The 23804-nt window shown below is 48.7% G+C and overlaps 1 protein-coding gene and 1 pseudogene across 1 annotated transcript in view; both read left to right on the top strand.

The window, feature by feature from the left end:
• The window catches only part of LOC137648793 (ribosome biogenesis protein NOP53), an 82893-nt gene that overhangs the window by 21527 nt on the left and 37562 nt on the right, over nucleotides 1-23804 (top strand). The window contains exon 3 of the mRNA XM_068381938.1: nucleotides 9727-9874. Coding sequence (XP_068238039.1) covers nucleotides 9727-9874 — 148 coding nt within the window. The remainder of the gene's footprint in view (nucleotides 1-9726; nucleotides 9875-23804) is intronic.
• On the top strand, nucleotides 6576-6694 carry LOC137648945 (5S ribosomal RNA; annotated as a pseudogene).

The raw sequence follows: 23804 nt of genomic DNA on the forward strand, positions 1-23804 counted from the left end.
AGTAGAGACTGAGGTGGACCGAAACCCACTCGATAACACTATCAGCTCGCTTCATTCCTGGCAAGAGGAATGTGCTCGCCGACAGTCTGAGCAGGGCTTCGCAGATAGTGAGTACCGAGTGGTCTTTGGATCCTCAGATAGCCAACAAAGTCCTGACTTTGTGGGGTTCCCCGACTGTGGACTTGTTCGCGACAGCCTTGAACTTCAAGCTGCCCCTGTACTGCTCCCCAGTTCCGGACCCCAAGGCACTCTGGCAAGATGCTTTCCAGCAACGGTGGGACAACATCGACGTGTACGCCTTCCCACCGTTCTGTCTGATGAGAAGGGTGCTCAACAGGACCAGACTATCGGTCAACTGTTCGATGACTCTGGTAGCTCCGCTATGGCATCACGCGGAATGGTTTCCGGACCTTCTGCAGCTCCTGACGGAACTCCCGAGGGAGCTTCCTCCACGACAACCCCACTCCGGCGTCCCTCACAGGGCCGTAGCCTCGCTTCGGCTTCACGCCTGGAGACTATCCAGCGTCTCCTCGCGGAGAGAGGCTTTTCGCAACAGGTTGCGGAGAGAACGTCTCGGCACCTGCGAAGGTCCTCTGAGGGAGTCTACCAAACAAAGTGGAGAGTCTTTTGTGGTTGGTGTCGTGGAAGGGGTATCTCTCCACTCGATGCCACTATTCCAGCAATAGCGGACTTCCTCGTGTATCTGCGGGAAGAAATGCGCCTTTCTGTCTCGGCAGTGAAAGGCTATCGCTCAGCCTTAAGCTTGGCCTTCAGATTGAAGGGCGTGGATATTTCTTCATCGCTAGAACTCTCTTTACTCATACGTAGCTATGAGCTTACCTGCCCCCAGTCGGAAGTGAGACCCCCTCCTTGGAACGTGGTTTGAGTCCTCAGGTCTCTTAAGAGACCTCCGTTCGAGCCATTACGCCAGGCCTCCGATCGCCACCTGTCTTGGAAGACGGCTTTCCTACTCGCCTTGGCTTCGGCCAAGCAGGTTAGTGAACTTCATGGTCTCTCGTACGACATCGCCCATTCAAGGGGATGGGGGGAGGTAACGTTCAGGTTCGTCCCTGAGTTTGTTGCCAAGACTCAGAATCCTGTAGTGCCGGATCCTCGGTTCGACTCATTCAGGATCGCGAGTCTCCGTTCTGTAACAAGCGAACCAGACCAGCTGCTACTATGTCCAGTGAGGTGTCTGAGGCACTACTTGAAGAGAACGGGTGCAGTCCGTCCTCATGTGCGAGCTTTGTTTGTGAGCACAGGCAGGACTAAGAGGAGGGTCACCAGGAACACCATCTCAGCTTGGATTCGAAGGGTTATCCACCATGCCCTGAATCCTGACCCTCCTCCGTCACGTCGCCCTCGGGCCCACGATGTCAGGGGTATTGCTACATCCCTGGCCTTCAAGAGAAACTTCTCTGTGACGCAGGTACTTCAAGCTGGGGTCTGGAAGCGTCAAACGACCTTCACAGCCCACTACCTGCAAGACGTGACCCACAGGAGCCTCGATACGTTTTCTATCGGCCCTGTGGTGGCTGCACAACAGCTGGTCTAACCTCAGGCTCCTTTTTGGACAAGTAGCAGTAGGTTGAGGGCGTTGTTACTCGGTCTTAGTCTGCGTGAATGAAAGAGTATGTCTGACCCTTACTTCTTTCTTCATTCTCCCCTCTCTTGGGGAAGCAGCATCCTGGTCCTCGCATAGCTGACCTCGACCTCTGCAGGTAACCCATGCTTCTTTGTGCTCCTAGTATCAAGCTTAATACTGTTGCGTCTCCCATACCCTGACGAGGTGGTATTGGGAACGTCCTATCCTAGAATTCCTATCTGAAGGTCTCAAGGTCAACTTCATAGGACGAGTCACACTCTCCTCCTCACACTGCTTATGTAGGCCACTATTTCCTAGCGATGCTAGGAACTTGAGGTACAGGGGCCCCCTCTCTCTAGTGCTGCTCACTAAGGGATCGAGCCCCCGGGCAAGCCGAAGTCAGTAAGGCTGGGGACTTTCCACCCTTCCTAAGGGGTAAGTCACCCTCTGTAAATAGCGTGGTTTGTATTTCGGTTACGGAACAAATGACAAATTCGAAGATAATTTGTATTTTTCCTAACCATACAAACCTTAGCTATTTACACATATGTGCCCGCCATCCCTGACCCCCAAGTCAAGTCCTACCTCTAAGTGAAGTGAAGCAAGTCACCGGTGTGTGGAGGGGGGAGGGGTAGCAAGCTACCCTTCCCCACCTCCCGCTAACTAGCGCGGGGGTAATTAACCCTCGTTAAAACTATTGGCTCGTCATTTCAGCTGCGCTAAAAGGTAAACCCTCTGTAAATAGCTAAGGTTTGTATGGTTAGGAAAAATACAAATTATCTTTGAATTTGTCATATTGCTAGTTTCCGCTCTGCCGAAAATATAATTTCTAATAAATAGTTACAGGGAATGAATGTGTACTAATGATTTTTGTTTTATTTTTTTTTTACAGTTACCGATCCAGTTTGTTTCTGTAATATGGCAACGGTGTGAGCTGTCTTGTTGAGGCCTGGGGATTCGGCTGTTGCTGCCTCCCCTTTGGATTTTCGTCAGGGGCGTGCCTCCTTCTACTGGAAGTACTCCCGTGATGATTAACATCTCTCCAGTTCATTTTAGAACTCTTAGGAGGCTTGCCTCCTTGGGTGGGTAACTTTCCTTACGAGGGAAGTTTTTCCTGTCCAGGCTTGAGTTTTTCCTCTTTTGGGGGGTTCTTCTCTTGCCTTTTTTTTTTTTTTTTCGTGCGACTATGCTCTTGGTGCTGAGCGGTCACACCTGCAGTTTCGCTCAAGGGGCTGGGCAAATGCAGGAGCCCCTCTTCGGAGGATTGCTCCTTTTAGGTCACTGGCTGACCAGTGTCTTCTACGAAGTGTTTCTCTTTTGTTCGCGAGAGAGTACACTCATAGAGACTCCTCTTCGGAGGATTCTTCTGCTGTTGCTGTTGGCCTCCTTCGCCGTAAGACTCACCGTCCTACTCGTCGTAAGGGCCTCTCATCTCCCTATAAGGGTGCTAAGAGGCGTTTTTTGAATCTCCGTTTGCAGCCTACAACTCCTTCTTCTTGATCTTCCGCCCTGGTGCAGATGGACAGCAGTCTGACCTCGTCTTCCGACGGGCAACGGTCTTCCCGACGGACATCAGTCTCCCGGCGGACAGGCAACGGTCTTCCGACGGACATCAGTCTCCCGGTGGACAGGCAACGGTCTTCCGACGGACATCTGTCTCCCGACGGACAACGATCCCTTCGGGGCAAAGGGTTGCCTCCCACGGGGGTTATTCCCTTGCGTGTCAGGGTTCCCCTGCGCGCCCTTCTGCTGTGTTCTCTCCTGCTCCTGCTCAGTGTTTGCGCACAGGTGCTCTCCTGCTCATCAGCGCTTCCTGATCGCTAGCGCTCTCCTGTTCGCCAGCGTTCTCTTGTTCGTCAGCGCTCTCATGATCATCTCTGCTGTTCCTGTTGGTTCCTGTTACGCGCCCTGTGCGCCCACGTTCGCCCTCGCGATCTAGAACTTCGGTTCAGGTCTGGGTCAAGGACTCTTCTTCTATGCGCAGGCTTCCATGCGTTGCCTTCTGCTCGTCAGCGATCATCAGCTCGCCAGCGATCATCAGCTCGCCAGCGACCTTAGACGCGTCAACGTTCACCTGCTCGCCAGCGATCTCCTACGCGTCAACGATCGCCATCGATCTGCCACGCGTGTCAGTTCCCCTGACCACCATCAGTAGCGATCTAGCGCTCGCCTGCTGTGGACCACGATCTCCGGTAGCTGAGTCTTGCCGTAGATCTTCCTCCTGCTCGCCAGCGCTCACCTTTTCTTCTGTCCTTCTGTGCGCCAGCTTTCTTCATTTGCCAGTGCACATCTGCGCGCCCTTCTTTGCCACGCACCAATGGGTGCCAACGGTTTTCTGACCGTCTAGGATCGCCTGATTAACAGCTGGCTTCAGCGCTCACTTTCCTGATGCCCCTGCGCGCCTTCTGTTAGCGCGATGCGCGCTAACCATCACTAGTCTCTCTCGCGTTGGCAATCGCCAAAGCACCCGCGCGATTCTTCATCTGCTCGCTAGCATTTTGTTAACGCACCACCGCTCGCCAACGCGCCGTCGCTTGCCGACGCACCATCGCTTGCCAACGCTCCGTCACTCTCCTGCGGGCTATCGCCTCGCAGAACGCGCCATCGCTCGTCAACGCTCCATCGCTTGCCGATGCGCCATCGGTCTCCCGGCCGCCTGTGCTCACCCACGCGCCCACGTGCCTGAGTGGCCACATGCCCACGTTCCTGCGCGACCGCACGCCCACGTTCCTGCACGACCGCACGCCCACGTGCCTGCACGTCTACGCTCATGCGCGACCGCGCACATGCTCTCCAATGTTCGCCCGCGCGTGAACCAATGGTATTCCATCGCGCGAACGGACGGTTTCCGTCGCGCGGACCGACGGTTTCCGTCGCGCGGACCGGCGGTGTTCCGTCGCGCGGACCGGCGGTGTTCCGTCGCGCGGACCGACGGTGTTCCGTCGCGCGGACCGACGGTGTTCCGTCGCGCGGACCGACGGTGTTCCGTCGCGCGGACCGACGGTGTTCCGTCGCGCGGACCGACGGTGTTCCGTCGCGCGGACCGACGGTGTCCCGTCGCGCGGACCGACGGTGTTCCGTCGCGCGGACCGACGGGGTTCCGTCGCGCGGACCGACGGGGTTGCGTCGCGCGAATCTACAGTGTTTCTTCGCACGAACGTCGGCTTAATTCTTGCAGTATCCATTGCTCGCCTATGGACTATCGCTCGCCGACCACCAGTTCTCGCCCTTCCTACCACGCTCGCCCTCCTTCTGCTCTCCTTCGCTCACCTTCGTTTGCGTTCCTGCGTGACCATGTCAGGATGCCTGAAAACTTTAAATCAATCAATCAATCAATCCTGCGTGACCGCGCATGGGCGCTTCCACGTTCGCCCACGCGCAAATCATTGATTTACCATCGTGCGAGCTCCAGGGCGATTGCAACCACGATTCCCATTGGGGTTTTCGCAGCATGGCCAGCCTGGCGAGTTCTTCTGGAGCGTATTTCCAGAACACGGCCTCACCCCGTAAACGCAGAGCATGGCACATGCAAGAATAAGAAGAATCTTCAGGGAGGTCTGAGCAACACTCCTCTTTCCAGAACCTGGGTTAGCTCTTCCCGGTCATTCCTTGGAAGGATTTTTGGCGGGGGCTTTCCGTTCGAGATTTCTCCTTCGGCCAAGGGGTGACTGCTTACCCCTTCCTCTTCTCCATCTCGTGTAAGGGGCTTACCAGGTCCTTTCCCTCCTCGGTTACGGCCCGAGGTTTGGTTCAAGGAAGCTACAGGAAGGTCATGGGTACTTTCCTCCTCTCGGGCTCAGGCACCTTGGCGTTTCGTCGTTAAGTATCTAACTTGCGGGCAAGCTCGATGTTGGACCATCTGGACGCGCTGACCGAGGGTTTCCTTTCGGGTGTCTCATCCGTGGATGTCGACAACCTCAGACACCCTTCCATCCTTGAGAAGAGTTTGTTTGTGCTCAAGGACAGAGACATAGACAGCGGTTGTGCGGAGGAAGTCGACTTCCGTTTTCACTTCTCCAAGGCGCTTTCTTCCAGACTCTGCAGGTCTCCAGCGCCTTTTTCTTTCAACCACGTCGGCCTAAGTTATCGGCTACGACAACTGAGACAAGGTGTCCAATTGCAGTTTCCTCCTGTCAGGAACAGATGGCACGGGAGGCTCCCGGGGTGGGGGGGGGGGGGGGGCATAGGCCTAGAGGGAGCGGCAGAGTTCACGAACTCTAGGATTGGCACCCCCCCCCTTGCAGGTTTCACGCTGGGAGGATGCCTAAGGTTACTCATCCGGATGACAGCTTCCCAATGCCCATTCCCGCACAATCTCCATGATCAGCCAAGGATATCGCGCCTGCCGTCTCTGTCAGCGAATTCAGTGTCTCTGAACCTCTATGCCATAGGGTCGGCAAGAGTTTGCCCGTTTGGGCAGAATGATCCATACCTTAGGAGAAGGTCCTCCATAGGATCATCGACGGCTTCACCCCCGGCTTCTTCAGTCGATCCTTTCTTGTAAGGAAGTATCTGAGACGGGAGTTCCGTAGTCGACCTCTCAGCCCTGATCAAGTTTGTCGAACAAACTTCGTCCAGCGTGGAACAGCAGAATCGATCAGACTGGTAACGAGGCGACAGGACTCCTTAAACCATGGATCGGAAGGACGGGTGCTTTCAGTTTCCATTCCATCCATCTTCCAGGAAGCTCGTGGAATTCAGCCTAGACTGCAGGTATTCCTGCTTAAGATGCAGTGTGGCGATCCCGCCGTGGCATCGCAGGTTTTTTTCCCCAGAGAACTCTCCCTGCTTTCCTCATGGCCGCTCAGGTGCAGGCTTCCGCCTCCTTCGCTCTTTGGAGGTCTGGTCAACTCCGGTAGGCTCGGGTTCGACCTTCTTCAGTGCCGGGACAAGCTTCCGGATGCTTACCATGAGTGGGGGTTCATGGTATTTTGCTTGGAGCCTTCTCTTCTTCTGCCTCAACATCTGGAGTATCTGGCCATGATATTGAGTCAACGGCCTTACCACGTTGGAGACCCCGCTTCTCGTCCGTCCAGCGAGGTTAAGCAACGTCGGGTCTGGTCGGTACTTGGATGGGTGACCACCTGGGGACGCCAGATTCTGTTGCCACCTCCTCCGAGCCTTCCCTTCAGTTGACTGTGGCAAGGCTGAGGAGAGTCGCAGTACCTGTTCTCAGTCAAGCAGAGCTTTCAGCCCTACCTTGGAACGTTTCCTAGTTCTCCCTTCCTCATTGACCCATCTATAGTTCCGAATGGTCGCCTCAGGATAAGTTCCATGTGGGGCGGTCCAAGTTCCGGTGGTTTCAGGCAACGATTAACCGGACTTTCTGGCCCCTATGGGACCAGCGGAACTATTAGACCTGCAATGGGTGTTGACCTATGGAACCTCTTGATGGGAGTGGATATTCTCGTCCTTTCCCCACATTCTTGATGCTGTTCTCGGCCTCGTCAAAGAAAAGGGGGGGTTGCATGTTCCGGTCCAGGCCTATGGTCAGGACCTGAAGGATACCTCTCCATCATTCAGGCAGGCTTAGGGGCCGTAGTCTGGCCCCTCTACAGATCCTACAGCTCCTGCCGAGTCGCTCCGTGCACGTCGACTTCATGATTCTGGCGTGTTCTAACCAGCAGGGGACGCATTTTCACACCTTCACATCTTGCAGTAGAGATACCGAGATGATTGAGATACTCTCAATACCACCATCGGCTCTCTCATTCCAGGCAGAGGAATGTTCTCTCCGACTATCTGAGCAGAGCCTCGTAGAGAGATTGTACCTGGGGGTCTTTGGCCTTGAGTAACCAGCAAGTCCTGGTCTGGGGGACCTGATCGCGACAGCTTGGAACCTCAAGCTTCCGCTGTTCTTCCCCCCAGTCTCAGACCCCGAGACTCTGGCAAGATGCATTCCGGTGATGGTGGGACAACTTCGACGCCTGCGTCTTCCCTCCTTTTTGTCTGTGGAGAATGGGTCTCAACAAGACCAGGTTGTCTGTCAACCTTTCAATGGGAGAGCTCCACTGGGACTATGCGCAGAACGGTTTCTGGACCCTCTGCTTCCCCTGACGGAACTCCCGGGAGAGCTTCTCCCACGGCACAGACTACTCAAACAACCACACTGCAACATCTTTCACGAGCCGGGGCGTCGCTTCGGCTTCACGCCTGGAGACGCTACGCCTCCTCTTCAAGAAGAGACAACCAGCTACAGTCGCGGGACGGAGGTCGCGTCATCTGCGATAGTCATCCGCAGGGGTCTTCCAGGCGAAGTGAAGAGTCTTTGGTGGTTGGTGCCGTGGGAGATATACCTCTTCCCTTGAGGCCTCTTCTCCAGCAATAACGATCTTATTGCCTTTCGGCGGGAGGAAACTCCTTTCCGCTCTCGGCAATGAAGCCTGTCGCTCAGCCTTTCCCTGACCTTCAGGCTTAAAGGAATGACTTTTTCCTTCCCGCTGGATCTTTCCTCGCTCATGCGAAGCTATGAACGTCCCTGCCCTAGTCGGAGTGAGACCTCCAACTTGGAGCATGGCTCGGACTTTTTAGTCCCTTAAGAGATCTTCTCAAGACCCTTTACGACAGGCCTCTGATTGTATTCCGTCTTGGGTCTCCTGCTCACTCAGTGTGTAAGCAATCTTCTTGGTCTCGTACGACTCCGCCATTTCTAAGGAAGGGGGGAAGGCAACATTCAGGTTTGCTCCTGAGTTGTTGGCTAGACTCAGAATCTTGGGGTCCCGGCCCTTCGGTCCAATTCCTTCAAGATTTCGAGTCTCCATTCTGTATCTGATGTCCCAAAACCTTCTCCTTCTTGCCAGTAAAGGAATCGAGGGGTTAGCTTTGGGATCAGCTGCAGTTTGTCCTCAGTTGCAGCCGATTTGGGAGCACAAGGAGGACACGGGGGAGAGTCATCAGTATACCTCTTCAGCTCGGACTCAAGGACATTCATCTCGACCTGTCTCCAGACCCTCCCCCGTCACGTCGCCCTACAGCACGATGTTGGATACATCGCAACGTCCCTCGCCTTCGAGTAATACTACTCTGTGACGCAGGTGCTACAAGCTGGAGTCTGGAAGCGTCTAATGACCTTCGCAGCCCGCTTCCTGCAGGGCGTGACCCACAGGAGTTTCGATACGTTTTCTATCGCTCTGTGGTGGCTACACAACAGCTGGTCTAACCTCAGGCTCCTTTTTGGATAGGTAGCAGAAGGTTGAGGGCATTGTTATCAGGTTTTAGTCTGCATGAACGCAAGAAGTATGTATGGCCCTTACTTCTTTCTTCATCATCCCCTCTACGGGAAAGCAGCATCCTGGTCTCTGCATAGCTGACCTCGAACCTCTGCAGGTAAACCATGCTTCCTTGTGTTTCGAGTATTGAGTCAATACTGTCGCGTCCCCCATACTCTGACGAGGTGGTATTGGGAACGTCCTAACCCAGAGTTCCTTCTGGAACTCCAGGTCAACTGCCTAGGACGGGTCACACTTCTTCCTTCACACACAAGCTTATGTAGGCCACACGGTTCCTTGCGGAGCAAGGAACTTGTGAGGTGCAGGGACTCCTTTTCTCGAGTGCGACTCACTCGGATTCTGAGTCCCCGGGTAAAGCCAAAGGCAGTATGGCTGGGGACTTTCCACCCTACCTAAGGGGTAAGTCACCCAATGTAAATAGCGTGGTTTGTATTTCGGTTACGGAACAAATGACAAATTCGAAGATAATTTGTATTTTTCCTAACCATACAAACCTTAGCTATTTACACATATTTGCCCCGCCAGCCCTGTCCCCCAAGACAAGTCCTACCTCTAAGTGAAAGTGAGCATTCACGTGTGTGTGAGGGGGGGAGGGGTAGCTAGCTACCACTCCCCTACCCCCCCGCTAACTAGCGCGGGGGTAATACACCCTCGTTAAATTCTAATGGCTCGCAATTTCAGCTGCGCTAAAAGGTAAACCCAATGTAAATAGCTAAGGTTTGTATGGTTAGGAAAAATACAAATTATCTTCGAATTTGTCATATTTGTCATATTTTTTTGCTAACTTGTAGTTGAATTCAGTTCACCATTTGCATATTTTAGATTAATTCATGAAATAGTGTTTATGTTTATAAAACAGATATATTATATTAATTTTGTGAATCATGCCTCTTCCTTTTTTTCAATGTTTAGCTGTCGTACCAGTGACATTTGCAGTAGATACCAAACCAGGTCATGATGGAGGTTTTAAGCCAAGAAAAAACAAGAAGACAGTAAAACAACTTCGCTCCCACCAGTATTTGAAGGGTTTACAAGGTGCCAAAACTCCACACAAGGAAAAGTATGTAGAGATCAGCAATTACAGTAACGTACCTCTTAATCTATGACCCTTTATTTGCCTCTGTTATCAAGCTTAAAAATTCTATAACCCACTTCCACAACATTGTCAGATAATGTTGTGGAAGTGGGTTATAGAATTTTTCATAGAGCAGTCAAGTTGAGTAGAGCTTTGGTTGTAGTTCTTGTTACAGAAGCCAATTGTTGTAGGTTTTATGTTTCTTATGCACATAGCTTACCAATCAGTGAAAATTATTCCACAAAATGTGTTAGTTGTAGCCCTACAATTTTCATGCCCTGCCTTTGTAAAATGAGTTAGTTTTAAATTTATCTTCTTTTTTATCTTTAGGGATTTAGACCTTTTAAATATACCTTGTTCCGTAGCCGAAATACAAACCACGCTATTTACATAGGGTTTCCTTTCGGCGTGGCTGAAATGACGAGCCATTAAAGTTTTAACGAGGGTTTAACTACCCCCGCGCTAGTTAGCACGGGGGTAGGGAGGGGTAGCTAGCTACCCCTCCCCCCTCCACACACCTGTGAGCTGCCTCACTTCACTTTTGGCTCGGACGATGTACAGACGTTTCTGTCCCTTCCTCGCATATTGACAGCCTTAATTTGTTTGCTTTTTCTTCCAGTGTGTGTTTGTTTGAAGTTGGCCTCTGCCTTTGCTTTCCACCCTGCGGAAATGCCCTGGACTTCCCGATCGCCCATGTGGAACTTTTATGTCGGCGATTGAGACAGACCCTCACACCCTTTGCCCGTAGTGTCGAGGTAAACGGTGTAATTGTGATAATCTGTGTATGGAATGTCGGGAGTGGCCTACCTCCCAGTGGGAGAGGTTTGCGCGGCGGCGTAAGAAGAGTTCTAAGAGAGACCGTTCTTCCCCCCAGGGGAAGGAAGGCTCCAAGGACTCTTCTTCCGTTGCCCGAACCTCCTCCGAAGCTCCCACTCGTTCGGTCTCTCGTGAGAGGCCGCCGAGTGGTAGCGTAGGGCCTTCTTTTGTTTCCCAAACTCGGTGTGTGGAAGAGGGCGTTGCCTCCCATAGCGAGGCAGCTCCCCCTCCTCCTCCGGGGGAGGATATTATTGATTTTGTAGACTACGACCAAACTGTGTCTAATGATGATCTTTTCCAGCTTTGGGCTTCCTTGGGGCTTAAGGGCTCGCCCTCCAAGGAAGCCCTGTTTGATCTGATCCAGTTGGGGGCAGCTGTCCAACAGTCGCTGGTAATACCAGAGGTAGATCCTTTGGCTATTGACGACGTTGTTGTGACAGAGGCGTCCGACGGGCTGGGTCAAACCCCTGCTGCTACTGTTGCTGTTGCTGCTGAAGGCCCAGGTTCCCCCTCCAAACATCCTTCGAGGGGGAAGCTGGGCCCAACGGTCTCTTGCGAGTGTTGCTCCCTCTCGGGGAACTGCATTAACAGAGACTCCTCTTCGGAGGACCGACGATGCTGATACCCTGCCACGAGGTCGTCTTCGCTGTAAGGCTCCCCCTCCTCTTCGTCGCCGAGGCCTTCCTTCTCCTTACAAGGGAGTCAAGAGGCGCCTCCTCTTCGGGTCGTCATCCTCGTCGTCCCCTGTGAAGGATTCTTCTCGTCGGGAGCAGACCGTAGCTGTAACTCCTCTGGACCTCTCTGCTGATTGTTTGCGATCTCCTGTGCCTGCCAGATCTCCCTTGCTTACGCAAGCACCGGTCCCTTCGGGGCAGAAGGACCTCTCTCACAATGTGGGGAAGGCCCTACCGTGCCAGGTTTCACCTGTGCGCCCTTCTGTAGCACGCAAGCGCCACCGCTCTCTCCTGCTCGCCAGTGCTCTCCTGCCGTAGAGTCTCCTAACTCTCCTCGCCAGCGCTCTCCTGCTCGCCAGCGCTCACCTGCTCGCCAGCGCTCTCCTGCTCGTCAGCGCCCTGCGCGCAAGCGCTCTACGGCATATGAGTCGTCAGACTCTTCTTGCCAGCGCTCTCCTGACCGTCAGCACTCTCCTGATCGCCAACGCGCCCCTGTTCGCCAGCGCTCACCTGCGCGTCGACAGTCTCCTGAGCGCCGTCAACCTCCGGCGCATCAGCGCACTACGGCGCGCCCAGCGTGCCAACGCTCGCCCGCGCGCCCACGATCTTCGGATCTGGGCGCAGGCAAGGACATTGTTCCTCTGCCTCGTCAGCGTTCCCCTGCGAGTCGACCACCGCCTGCGCTCCAGTCTCCAGCGCGCACTAAAGTGCATACGTGCCCGCGTGCCCACGAACCAGTTCCTGAGCCCGCCAACGAGACTTCACCGGCGAGACCTTCAGCCACGGCGTGCCATCCTACGCCCCAGCATTCGCCTACGCGCGAGCGCTCACCAACGCGCCCACGCTTATAATCACCATGGCTCCGACTCGTCAACGCGCCAACTCACCTGTACGCGGTCGGTCGCCCACGCGTTCCACGCGTCATCGATCTCCGACGCGTCACTCACTAACGCGACATCGCTCGCCAACGCGCTTGATCTTGCCTAGGCCACATCGTTCACCTACGCGCCATCGTTCACCTACGCGCCATCATTCTCCTGATCGCCAGCGATCACCCAGGCACTCGCTCTCACCTGTGCATTCACGCACACCCTTGCCTGCGCGCCCACGCGCCAAGTCGCCAGCGCGCCCTCATCTCCACGCGCCTGCGCGCCAACGGTCGGCCGCGCGCGACCCCGCGATTCTGCCATCGCGCGAGCGCCAGCTCGACCCGGTAATCCTGCCACCACGCGATCGCCAGCGCGAACCAGTGATCCTTCCATCGCGCGAGCGCCAGCTCGACCTGGTAACCCCCCAGATGCTGAAGCCTTGATGAGGATGGGGGGCTTAGGGATTAGCAGCTGGGCTCTAATGAACAGTGGGAACTACTTCCCATTGGACCTTGGTGCCCAGCTGTCGATCCAACTAAATCATTCAGCACTTTCTCTTTTACTTTTTATTATTTCTTTTTTCTCCCATCTCTTCCTTTTGGGCTCGATATTGTTGACGACTTTGGCATGTTCGATTTTACTTTGGATGATGCTTTGGATTTGGCAGAGTGTGGGATGGACTGCATTCCATCTCAACCTGTGCCAATTTAGACGCCATCACCCTCTGGCAGACCCCATTGGGTGCAGACCAAGTCTGTTAAGAGTCGGGCTCCAGTGATCCGGTTTTAAGTCACCCATATTTGCGGGTAATGGGTGACGCCAGGCATTGGAGTCGACGGTGGGAGGGGCTAACTACCCCCACTGACCAGTGTACGCCCACCTTAAGAGAGGCAGCCCCTCTCTAATAGAGGACTGGTCCCCGCTGAAGCCTCTTCTCGTGTTGGGCCACATGCGATAGGAGGACTGACATCCTCCGATAAGAGGTGGATAACCCGGCTTGCTCACAACCAAAAAACCCACCCCTCTGTTGACGACCTGGAAAATACAAACATGGACCTCGGTACAGACAGCTCCAACTCGGGTTCTAACATTGTAACGTTAGAACCTTATTCACGTCATGTGAATAATAAAACGCTAGAGAAGAAGAGAGAAAGAGTGAAAAATGATGACAGTACAGAAAGATATAGAAAAGTAGAAGTATTACCTGGTCACTATGAAGTAGTGAATTATGAAAAATTTTTTGTCTTGGAATTTGAAAACGGAAGAAATGAGCGTATAAATGTTTTTAAAGCTAATAGGGAAATAGTTACTTTATGTGGAGGGCAGCCAAAAATTTTACCCCAGGGAAATGGAAGTCTCTTGATAGAGACACTGTCCCCATTACAAGGTGAAAGGTTAAAAACACTTACAACATTGAATGGTCATAGCGTAAAATGCGTTTCGCACCCTACCTTCAACCAGAGTAGAGGTGTGATATATGCTCCAGAATTGTTGGATATAGAGGAAAAAGAAATAGAGGATGAACTGAAAAATCAAGGAGTAGTTAAAGTAGTCAGAATGAGAAAGAGAGTTGGAGAACAACGTATCCCTCTTGCTACTCTGATTATAACATTTGATCAATGCCGATTACCAAATGTTTTAAAAGCTGGTTGGCTATCTTTGAAGGTAAAACCATATATCCCGTCACCATTGCGATGTTATCATTGCCAAATGTATGGCCATTTAAGCCAGAAATGTAAAGAAAAACTAAACAATAAGCCAGCTGTTTGTGCCAACTGTGGAAAAAGTAGTCATGGAGTATGCATAGAAAACCCTAATTGCATACATTGTGGGGAAGTACACCCAGCTACATCTAAAAGCTGTGTAAAGTTTATTTTTGAAAAAGAAATCCAGGCCATTAGGACCATGGAAAGGGTTACTTTTAAAGAGGCTTGTAAAAGAGCTCTTGAAAAGCAAATAAGACCAGGGCAACCTTTTTCAATGGTTCTGAAGAAAAACTTGCCAAACCACACAGACGAAAATTATATCTCTACTTCTAAGATAAAGAAACAAATGAAAGTAGTTAAAGAGGTTGAAAGTCCCATCGAAAATCTATATCCAGAAATTGTAGAAAAATCAAAACGGATACTTAAAGATCTGAAAATTATTCAAAAGCCAACTACTCCGATTTTAAACAATAGTACAAACCTCTCACAGGCCGTTTCCTTGCCTGATCTGATGGAGGTTGCACTTGAAACCAATTTACCTGGTGAACCCGTAGTGGGGAAGGTGCAAAAACCTGACAGATCACAACCTTTTAATCGAAAAAGAGAGAGACCTCCCTCCCTCTTGCCTCCTACCATAAGAAACATTAAAGTCACGACTTCCAATAAATATGATATCTTGTCTGCTGATGTTTCTGAACAACTAGAAGGTAAATTGAACCAATCAGAAATTCAAGTTGAGGTCCACCATCCTCCTCAACAATTAGATCAAAAGGACACAAAGAAAAAGAGAAACACAAAACCCACTATATCAAGATCCTCTCTAGAGTTACCTCCGGGAAATATTGTTAGATCAAATATTGCCAATGGGAAGACTTCATCTAAGGTGTCTTCCAAAAAATAAACCATAGTTTTTTCCTCCATTCTGCAATGGAATTGCCAGGGTTTAAGGGCGAAATATGAACAACTTAAGCTCCTCATACGTGAGCACTCCCCTATAACAGTATGTCTACAAGAAAGCAAGCTCGATGCTAATACTCCTTGTCCCAGAGAGTATGTTAGCTATAGGACACCATATGATCAACGAGCAGGGAGCCATGGGGGAAGTCTTATATACGTTCGTCGAGATGTTCCCCAAACATCTTTGTCTATCTGTACCCCTCTGCAGGCAGTGGCTGTACAGATTGAAATAGGGAGAAAATACACAATCTGTTCTCTTTACTTGCCTCCAAATGATAACATCTCATATGATAATATAGTAGAGGTGATTAAACAACTCCCACAATCCTTTCTCTTACTAGGAGATCTTAATAGTAGACATCCTTTATGGGGGGATGTTTTAGCAAATGCAAGGGGTAATATTATATCGTCAATTTTGGAGAATGAAGATGTCGGACTCCTCAATACAGGAGAGCCCACACATTTTCATGTACAGACAGGTACCTTGTCCTGCATTGACCTATCAGTTGCAAGCTCTAACTGTCTTCTCGATTTTAATTGGAGAACATTAGATGATTGGCATACTAGTGATCATGCACCAATCATTATAAACACCAACAATGGTCCACCTTTACAAAGATCGCCTCGATGGAATCTTGATAAGGCGGACTGGAATAGATTTCGGGAGTTAAGTGAAATTGAAGGAAATGCAGAGCAGTTTGAAAGTGTTGATGATGCCATAGACTTACTTAATGGAACTCTTCACACAGCAGGAGTGAATTCCATTCCCAAAACAACTGGGATATTCAGACGACGACCAATCCCCTGGTGGTCATCAGAACTAACTGCCCTGCACAGAGCCACAAGAAAGTCTTTAACTCGATTGCGCATGCGCCGTAATGAGGAGAATTTAGTCATATACAAGAAATGTAGAGCACAGTTCCGCCATGCCATGAAAGAAGCTAGGCGCCAGTCTTGGATGTCATTTGTTTCCTCCATTAACAGTAGAACACCAACATCATCTGTGTGGAGGAAAGTCAAAAAGATAGCAGGCAAATTCACCCCAAACCCACCACCAGTGTTAAAGATAAATGGCCAGTATATGACTGGAGCAACCGAAGTTAGCAATGCCCTGGCTGACCATTTCTCAAATGTATCGTGCAAGTGTGAAGCAGCTCCTGGTCACCAGTATAGGAGCAATGAAGAAAAGAAAGTTTTAAACTTCACAACAAGAAAGCAAGAGTCATACAATTCTCCTTTTACTGAAAGAGAATTTGATTCTGCTCTTGCTACTTGTAACGATACAGCCCCTGGACCCGATGGAATTCCATATGCAATGATTAAACATGTATCTTTTAATACAAAGTTATTTATTTTAAGCATTTTTAATAGAATATGGCATGATCATAGTTATCCAAGTGTTTGGGAACTAGCCATTATTTTAGCCTTTTTAAAACCCGGTAAGGACAAGTTTTTAGCAGCAAACTACCGACCTATTGCATTGACATCTTGTTTATGTAAAATCATGGAGAAGATGGTCAATGCAAGACTGATTTGGTACCTTGAAAAGAAGAATATTTTATCACCCATTCAATGTGGATTCAGGAAAATGCACTCAACGACTGATGTGCTGATACAACTTGAGTCCTCCATTTGTGAAGCCTTTGCTTCCAAACAGCACCATGTGACAGTCTTTTTTGATCTTGAAAAGGCATATGATACCACATGGAGATACGGTATACTTAAAAGAATCCATGAGTGCGGATTGAGAGGTGAGCTACCACTATTCATCCAGTCATTTCTTTCACATAGAGTTTTCCAAGTGAGAGTTGGGGAAGCTCTATCACAGAGTAAATGCCAGGAAGAAGGAGTTCCTCAGGGGAGTGTGCTGAGTGTAACCCTTTTTGCACTAGCAATTAATGGGATATCCTCAGTCATTCCCCGGGATGTTCTCGCAACATTATTTGTGGATGATCTCTCCATATCATTTGCTGGGGCCAGAATGGCAATGGTTGAGAGAAAAATCCAACTCTCTATTGATAAAATTATCCATTGGGCCGATATGAATGGATTTAAGTTCTCAACAAGTAAAACTACAATTGTCCATTTCTGTCGTATACGGGGAGTACATCCAGACCCAGATATATACATCAAAGGTCAACGGATCCCATGTGCAAGTGAAGCAAAATTGTTAGGGTTGATATTTAACTGTAGGCTTACATGGGTTTCTCACTTAAAAGCATTAAAAGCTAAATGTGTTGAAGCTATGAATCTTTTAAAAGTATTGTCCCATACATCATGGGGGGCAGACCGCAATACAATTTTAAAATTATACAAGGCCTTGATATTTTCCAAAATTAGTTATGGATGCGAAATATACTCCTCAGCAACCCCAAGCCGGTTAAAAATACTAGATTCAATAAATCATGCTAGCATTAGATTGTCCACAGGAGCCTTTAGAACCTCCCCTATCACAAGTCTCCTTGTTGATGCTGGGGAGTTGCCTCTGGACCTTTACCGAATGTCGTCTATTATTCGGTATTGGTTTAGATTGCAAAGACTCCCTAATTCTTCAGCCTTTCAGACTGCAAGCCTTGTAAGGCACTCAACCTACTTTGAGTTGCACGCAAAATCTCCTCAACCTTTTGGGTTTCGGGCTAAACAATTATTAAACAATCTGGATATAATTAGAAATAAGGTGCTTCCATTCAAGGTATCATCAACGCCTCCATGGAAATTACCTGACATATCTTTTTGTAGATACTTTATTGGAGTTAAGAAGAATTTGGCTGACTTAGAATCCAGGTCTCTTTTTATGGAACATGTTGAAGAACATAGAGGATCGACTTTTATATATACTGATGGCTCCAAATCTGATGCTGGCGTTGGATTTGGAGTACATAGTAATGATTTTAATTGTAGAGGTGCACTTCCTCTAACAGCTTCCATATTTACTGCCGAACTGTATGGCATATTAACCGCTATTGAGAAAATAGCTTTGGAAAAGGAGGGTAATTTTACAATTTTTAGTGATGAAGGAGTGTTCTTCAAGCTTTAGAAGTTTTTAATTCTAGTAACCCTCTAGTTTTAAAGATTTTAGAATGGCTTTTTATTATTGGACGGAAAGGTATAACAGTTCGATTTTGTTGGGTTCCAGCACATGTAGGTGTGTGTGGGAATGAGAAGGCAGATTTACTGGCGGCATCCGAGTTGCTACCAAGGAGGTATCCCATTCCATATAACGATTTCCTACCTTGCATCAAGAAATTGGTTTGTGATAAATGGCAACAGCACTGGGATAGTCAAGATGGCAATAAAATGAGGGAAGTAACAAATATCATATCACCTTGGAGGTATAACATGATACCCCGAAAATGGGAGACGACTCTTTGTCGTCTCCGTATTGGTCACACACGGTTGACACACGAGTTTCTGCTGAAGGGCCAACACCAACCGTATTGCGAGGACTGTTTAGTACCTTTAACAGTGAGGCATTTGTTGACCGAATGCCCTAATTTTACTAACTTAAGAAATAGATATCTGTTTGAGGCTCGAGGTGAGGATGGCAGGTTTATCCTTGCCAAGATTCTTGGACATGATGTGTCTTACTATGCGAGCGGAATTTTTAGATTTATTTCAGAAGCAGGTCTTCTGAAAACTATTTAACTATTGTTATGGCTTCTTAATTTTTATGGTTTTAATCGAATTCTCTTTTAATTTTCATATACAGTAAATGGTATCGGCGTCAATGACCTTAGATGTCAGGATGCCAGAAAACTTTCAATCAATCAATTAATCAATCAATCGAACCGGTAATCCTGCCACCACGCGATCGCCAGCGCGAACCAGTGATCCTTCCATCGCGCGAGCACCAGCGCGATTCCCGCCGGGTTTCGCAGCGCGCCCAGCCTTGCGAGGCACCAGGGCCGTATACTTCCAGATCATCCTCGCGATCGCCATCACGGAAGCACCGAGCACGCGTCCAGAAGCAAGAAGAGTCATGAGAGAGGTCCGGACAACATTCTTCTTCCCTTTCTTCTTTCCAGACAGGCCCTGTAGTATCCACTCCGAAGGATCAACCGATCCCCTTCCCTCCAGCGGGGATCGCTGACACTGCGTCAGTCAGCCGCCAGCCTTGGTTCGGTTCCCTGATGAAAGCGGTGGTGCAGGCTATGAAGCCAGCCCTCGCTGATCTGGGACTGAAACCAAAGGCTTCCTCGCCCCCACTGAAGAGAAGGAGAGGAGTGGATTTCGCGGTGACTCCCCGGGTTAAGCTGGCTCCCAAGAGGTCCGTCGGGAAGGCCCCTTCCCCCTCGCAGACGTTTTCTCCTTCTCCTGTGGACGAACTTTTCCCGTCCTCGGGAGAATCCAGCGAGGTGAGACACTTTCCCACAGCACCAATGGGGGGAACCCCACCTCAAGGAAGAGAAACGGCTCGCGTAGGAAGTACCTTCCAGACCACTTTGCTGTAGTCCTGTATCCCTCCCAGGAGGGAGCCCAAGGACTCCAAGACGTTACCCAAATCATCATCGAGGTTTCGTCCAGAGCCAGCCCTTCCCCGGGAGAATGTCCGCGTGTCCCCCCCATGAAGAGCGAATGGAACAGGAGACTTAGCTGCCAGTCCACAAGGAGGAGAGCAGCGAGAATCGGAGCACGCCTTCTGGCAGGTCCTTGGACTAATGAGGCAACTCAATAGTTTCAAGGATCCCGAGACCGCCCCTCGCGAAGGCAAGGATATGGTCCTGGACCAGGTTTATGGCATTCAGAAGCCCCCCAAGACCAGTGCAGCCCTGCCCTGGTCCCAAGGGGTGAAGAGCGCCAGGGACAAGGTCGAGGGCTAGCTTTCCGAGCTTGCCTCCTCCAGCCGTTCTTCTGCCGGGAACAAGCTCCTCCCACCTCCTCGCGTACAGCAGAGGAGGTACTTCGAGATCATGGAGGAGCCTTGTTTAGCTCTTCCCCTCCACCACTCCGTGGAAGAGCTCACCAGGGGTCTCTCTGTAGAGAAACTCAACGCCCGGCAGGTGACATTCACAGCGTCGGAGGTCCTGAGCCAGGAGAAGGTCGCGAAGTGTGCCATGCAGGCCACTTCATGGCTGGATGTCTGGCTAGGGTCTCTGGGCATCCTATTGCACTCTGAGGACTTGTCCAAGGAGAGCAATAAGAAGGCCCTGGAGACCTTCCTCCTCTCGGGAACGCTCTCTATCGAGTTTTTAGCTCACCAGGTCACCAACCTATGGGCTAACTCGATTCTCAAGCGCCGTGACACGGTGACTGAGAGGTTCCACCCGAAGGTCCCCGCTATGGATGTCAGCAAGCTCAGACACTCCTCCATCCTTGGAGGAAGCCTGTTCGAGCCCAAGGACATAGAACGGACAGCTGAGAGGTGGAGGAAGACGAGTCAAGATTCGCTCCTCCAGAAGGCCCTTACTTCTGGAGAGGGAGGTCTCAACCTTCCGGACTTACCAGTGGTAGCTTATACACCCCCCCGGAACCCCCCCAAGCGGTGGTGCGAGCCCTAAACCACGCCCCCTTGGGTGGAGTTACCAGGGACGAGCGGGTTGACTCGGCAATGGAAGTCACATTTCTGAAGTTGACTTCGGCACAGAACGTTCTCCTCAGAACGTTCTCCTCTTTTCCCTCCCGCTGCTCCTAACATATAGTTGCTGGTTTTCATTATTCTGCACTCAGCAACCAGAGTAATATCTCAGTCCACGGCTTAATTATGGCTAGGCAAATTCTTACCTCCGTGGAGGTGCATCGGCTTAGCGAAGACTCCAGCGAAGAGGAGAACGTAATCAGTAACGAAAAACGAACACAATCGACTGCAGGAAGTGATATGCCTTCTAATTCTGATATTGTAAATATGTTACTCCAACAGAATCAAACTCATGAAAATTATTCAGAAAAGGTAAGGTTTTAAATTCTGTTTACAACAAAAACGTCATATGGAAAGCAGCTGATTTAGACTCATGACGTCACAAATGCAAATGGCGGCCCCCATACGTAAGTTTGTTATGATTTGAATGCTTAAAGCAGGCATTTCCGAACATAGCGTAAGTAGCTTAAGCAAAGCATGTGCATGATTACAACACGAATAATTGGAGTAAACAAACTAAATACTCCAATTTATATATATAACAAAATTATAACTAGGTATACAAAACAAATTGCTTGCCTGACACATCGAAAGCACGCAGCTTAATAGGCAGTAGGCTAGACCACAGGTAAGTTTGAGTTTACATTTCTCGCTTTAAACCTATCGACACTAGCCTAGGCCCTGGGGTTACATATGATAAGGGTTACATATGAGGCAGGTCTAGATTATTAATAATAACAGATATAAACTTATCATTCACTTAAATATGGCACTGAATTAACCTAAGAGGGCTATTTGAGTCGTGAACCCCATTGCCTGACTTCAGCCTTCTAGGTCCGCTGCTGTCCATATTTACTATACCTGTTGAACAAACATTTAAATTAATCTATGGTAAATAATTCACTGATATTAAAACATTCATCTCGGCAGAAGTGGTTCACCTGCTAAGAAGAATGAGGCTCCCCCTCCTACTAAGCGCTCAAGACGATCACCTGAATTACCTGAAAGTGCAAATTTAGACCTCTTTTCCTTTTATAATAATGGAGATGAAAGTGATTACGAGGATTTCAACCTTCTTACCTTCCATAAACCCATTCCTTCATATATTTCCACCAATTTCAAAGCTGAACCATCTTTTCATAGAGAAGGGAAAATTCAATTGAATAATTCACTAGTAGCATTAACTTTCAGTGAAGGCCATAGTGATAACCGTGATAAATTCTTTGTTAGTAGTCAAAATAAGGAGTTCTCAGACTTTTTTAAATTAATTAATACTCCAAAGTTGAGTTTCTGGCCTGAAGGTAAGGTATTTGATGACAGCTACACGAGAAAATCTTTTTATGACATAGAAAATATTAAAATGAGTATTTCTGCCTTTCAAGGGCATGCAGCACTGGTACACATTGTATACCCCTCCAAAGTAAATGACATTGATTTTTTGTCCAAGATTATTATTGGTCCCCTAAGAAGGAGCATAGACCTCATACAAAATTTGATAAGAAATTTCAGAAGCAGAGCACTTCCTAGATACCTCAAGGAAGAGATAAGAGATCTTATAATCAAAGCAGACATTAAAGAAGTTTGGAATTTAACTGAAGACCAAAAATCAGCCATTGCTGCCTGCTTTCACAAGGGTCCCCTCCTCAGAGGAGGGGCAGCAAACTTCAGGGGTAGGAAATTCAACATTGGGGGCAGATTTCAGGGAAGAAGGTTCAGTTTCCTCAAAGGTAACCCTAACTTTAGATTCAAGTCTCAGCCGCTTAGAAGAGGTAATAGGCGAGGTGGGGGGGGGGGAGGTCACAAAATGGACAAGCTAATAGTTCAGGAGCCAGAGAAAAGAAAGACCCTAGAAATTGAGCCATGCTCCGCATCAGTTCAAAGAGAGATTTTTTCAGCACCAGTATTTTATGCACCAGTTGATAACGATGTTTACTCTGCACCAGTTAATAATGAGCTTTGCTCAGCACCGGTTAATGAGCTTTGCTCAGCACCAGTTAATAACGAGCTTTGCTCAGCACCAGTTGTTAATGAGCTTTGCTTAGCACCAGATAATAACGAGCTTTGCTCTGCACCAGACCATCATGACATTGGGCCAAATGCTATAAATCAGGATAGAAGTAAAGAGACCTTGCCTTTGGCCTCAAACCCAATGAATAACTCCTCCCAGAGCCCCCCAGAGAATAGGATAGGTAAGTCATTACTAAAGAATATTGATAGTTGGAGAAAGCTTCCTAATGCCTCTTTTGCTTGTAAAATTATCAATGAAGGGGTGAGAATTCCATTTAATAATAAACTAAAAGCCCAGAGGTCATTAAAAAGAACAGGTAAAGATAGATTTTATTCAATTAATAAGCGTAAAATATTGGAAAGAGAATGTGACAGACTGCTAAAACTAGGTGTCATAGAGCAGATCCCCAGAACTTCCTTTACTACTCCAACCACATATTTTATAAATTAAAACCAGATGGAACAGTACGACTAATCTTTGACATGAAGGTGCTCAACACCATGATTAAAAAACCTTCTTTTACCATGCTCAAGGCCAATACTATATTTCCCTATCTACATCTAAATTCTTGGGCCTGCAAACTAGATTTAAAAGATGCTTATTGGCACATTCCATTACATGCAAGTAGCCAGAAATTTTTAACCTTCACATTAGGTAAAAGGAAGTTCAAATGGACTGTGGTACCCTTTGGACTAAAGACAGCACCTTATATTTTTTTCAAAGATAATGTACACGGTGATCAAGTATATTAGAACTTCATATAACATCTTAATATTCAACTATCTCGATGACATTCTTATATTAGCAAAAGATTATTTAAAATGTAAAAATCACATTCAGTTAGTCATTAAGATCTTGTCAGACTTAGGATGGAATATCTCACTTAAAGAATCTACAATTGAACCGACTCAAAGAATTGAATTTTTAGGAGTGCATTACAATTTGATTAAGAAAACTATGAATCCCAGTGGGAAAAACATAGAGAAGTGTGTCGAATTGGCCAAAGCTTTCTCCAACTCTGTTAAATCTGACCTTCATTCCTATCAAATGTTAATCGGAGCTTTAAATTTCAGTGCATCCTATACAAGCTTGGGAAGATTCCATCTTAAATATCTCCACATACCACAGTTGTTTTAAATCAGGGTACAAAATCATTCCCCACACCTTCAAAAAATACCTAAAGCCATGGGAACAGAGAATGATGTACAGAGGGGTTAACATTACAAAACCACAAATGGATGCAGAACTTTTCACGGACGCTTCCAACCAGGGTTGGGGAGGTGCATTAGTAATAGCGGGTAATATGCTCT

The sequence above is a fragment of the Palaemon carinicauda genome, chromosome 10 (assembly GCF_036898095.1).
Source record: "Palaemon carinicauda isolate YSFRI2023 chromosome 10, ASM3689809v2, whole genome shotgun sequence".
Classification (NCBI taxonomy): Eukaryota; Metazoa; Arthropoda; class Malacostraca; order Decapoda; family Palaemonidae; genus Palaemon; species Palaemon carinicauda.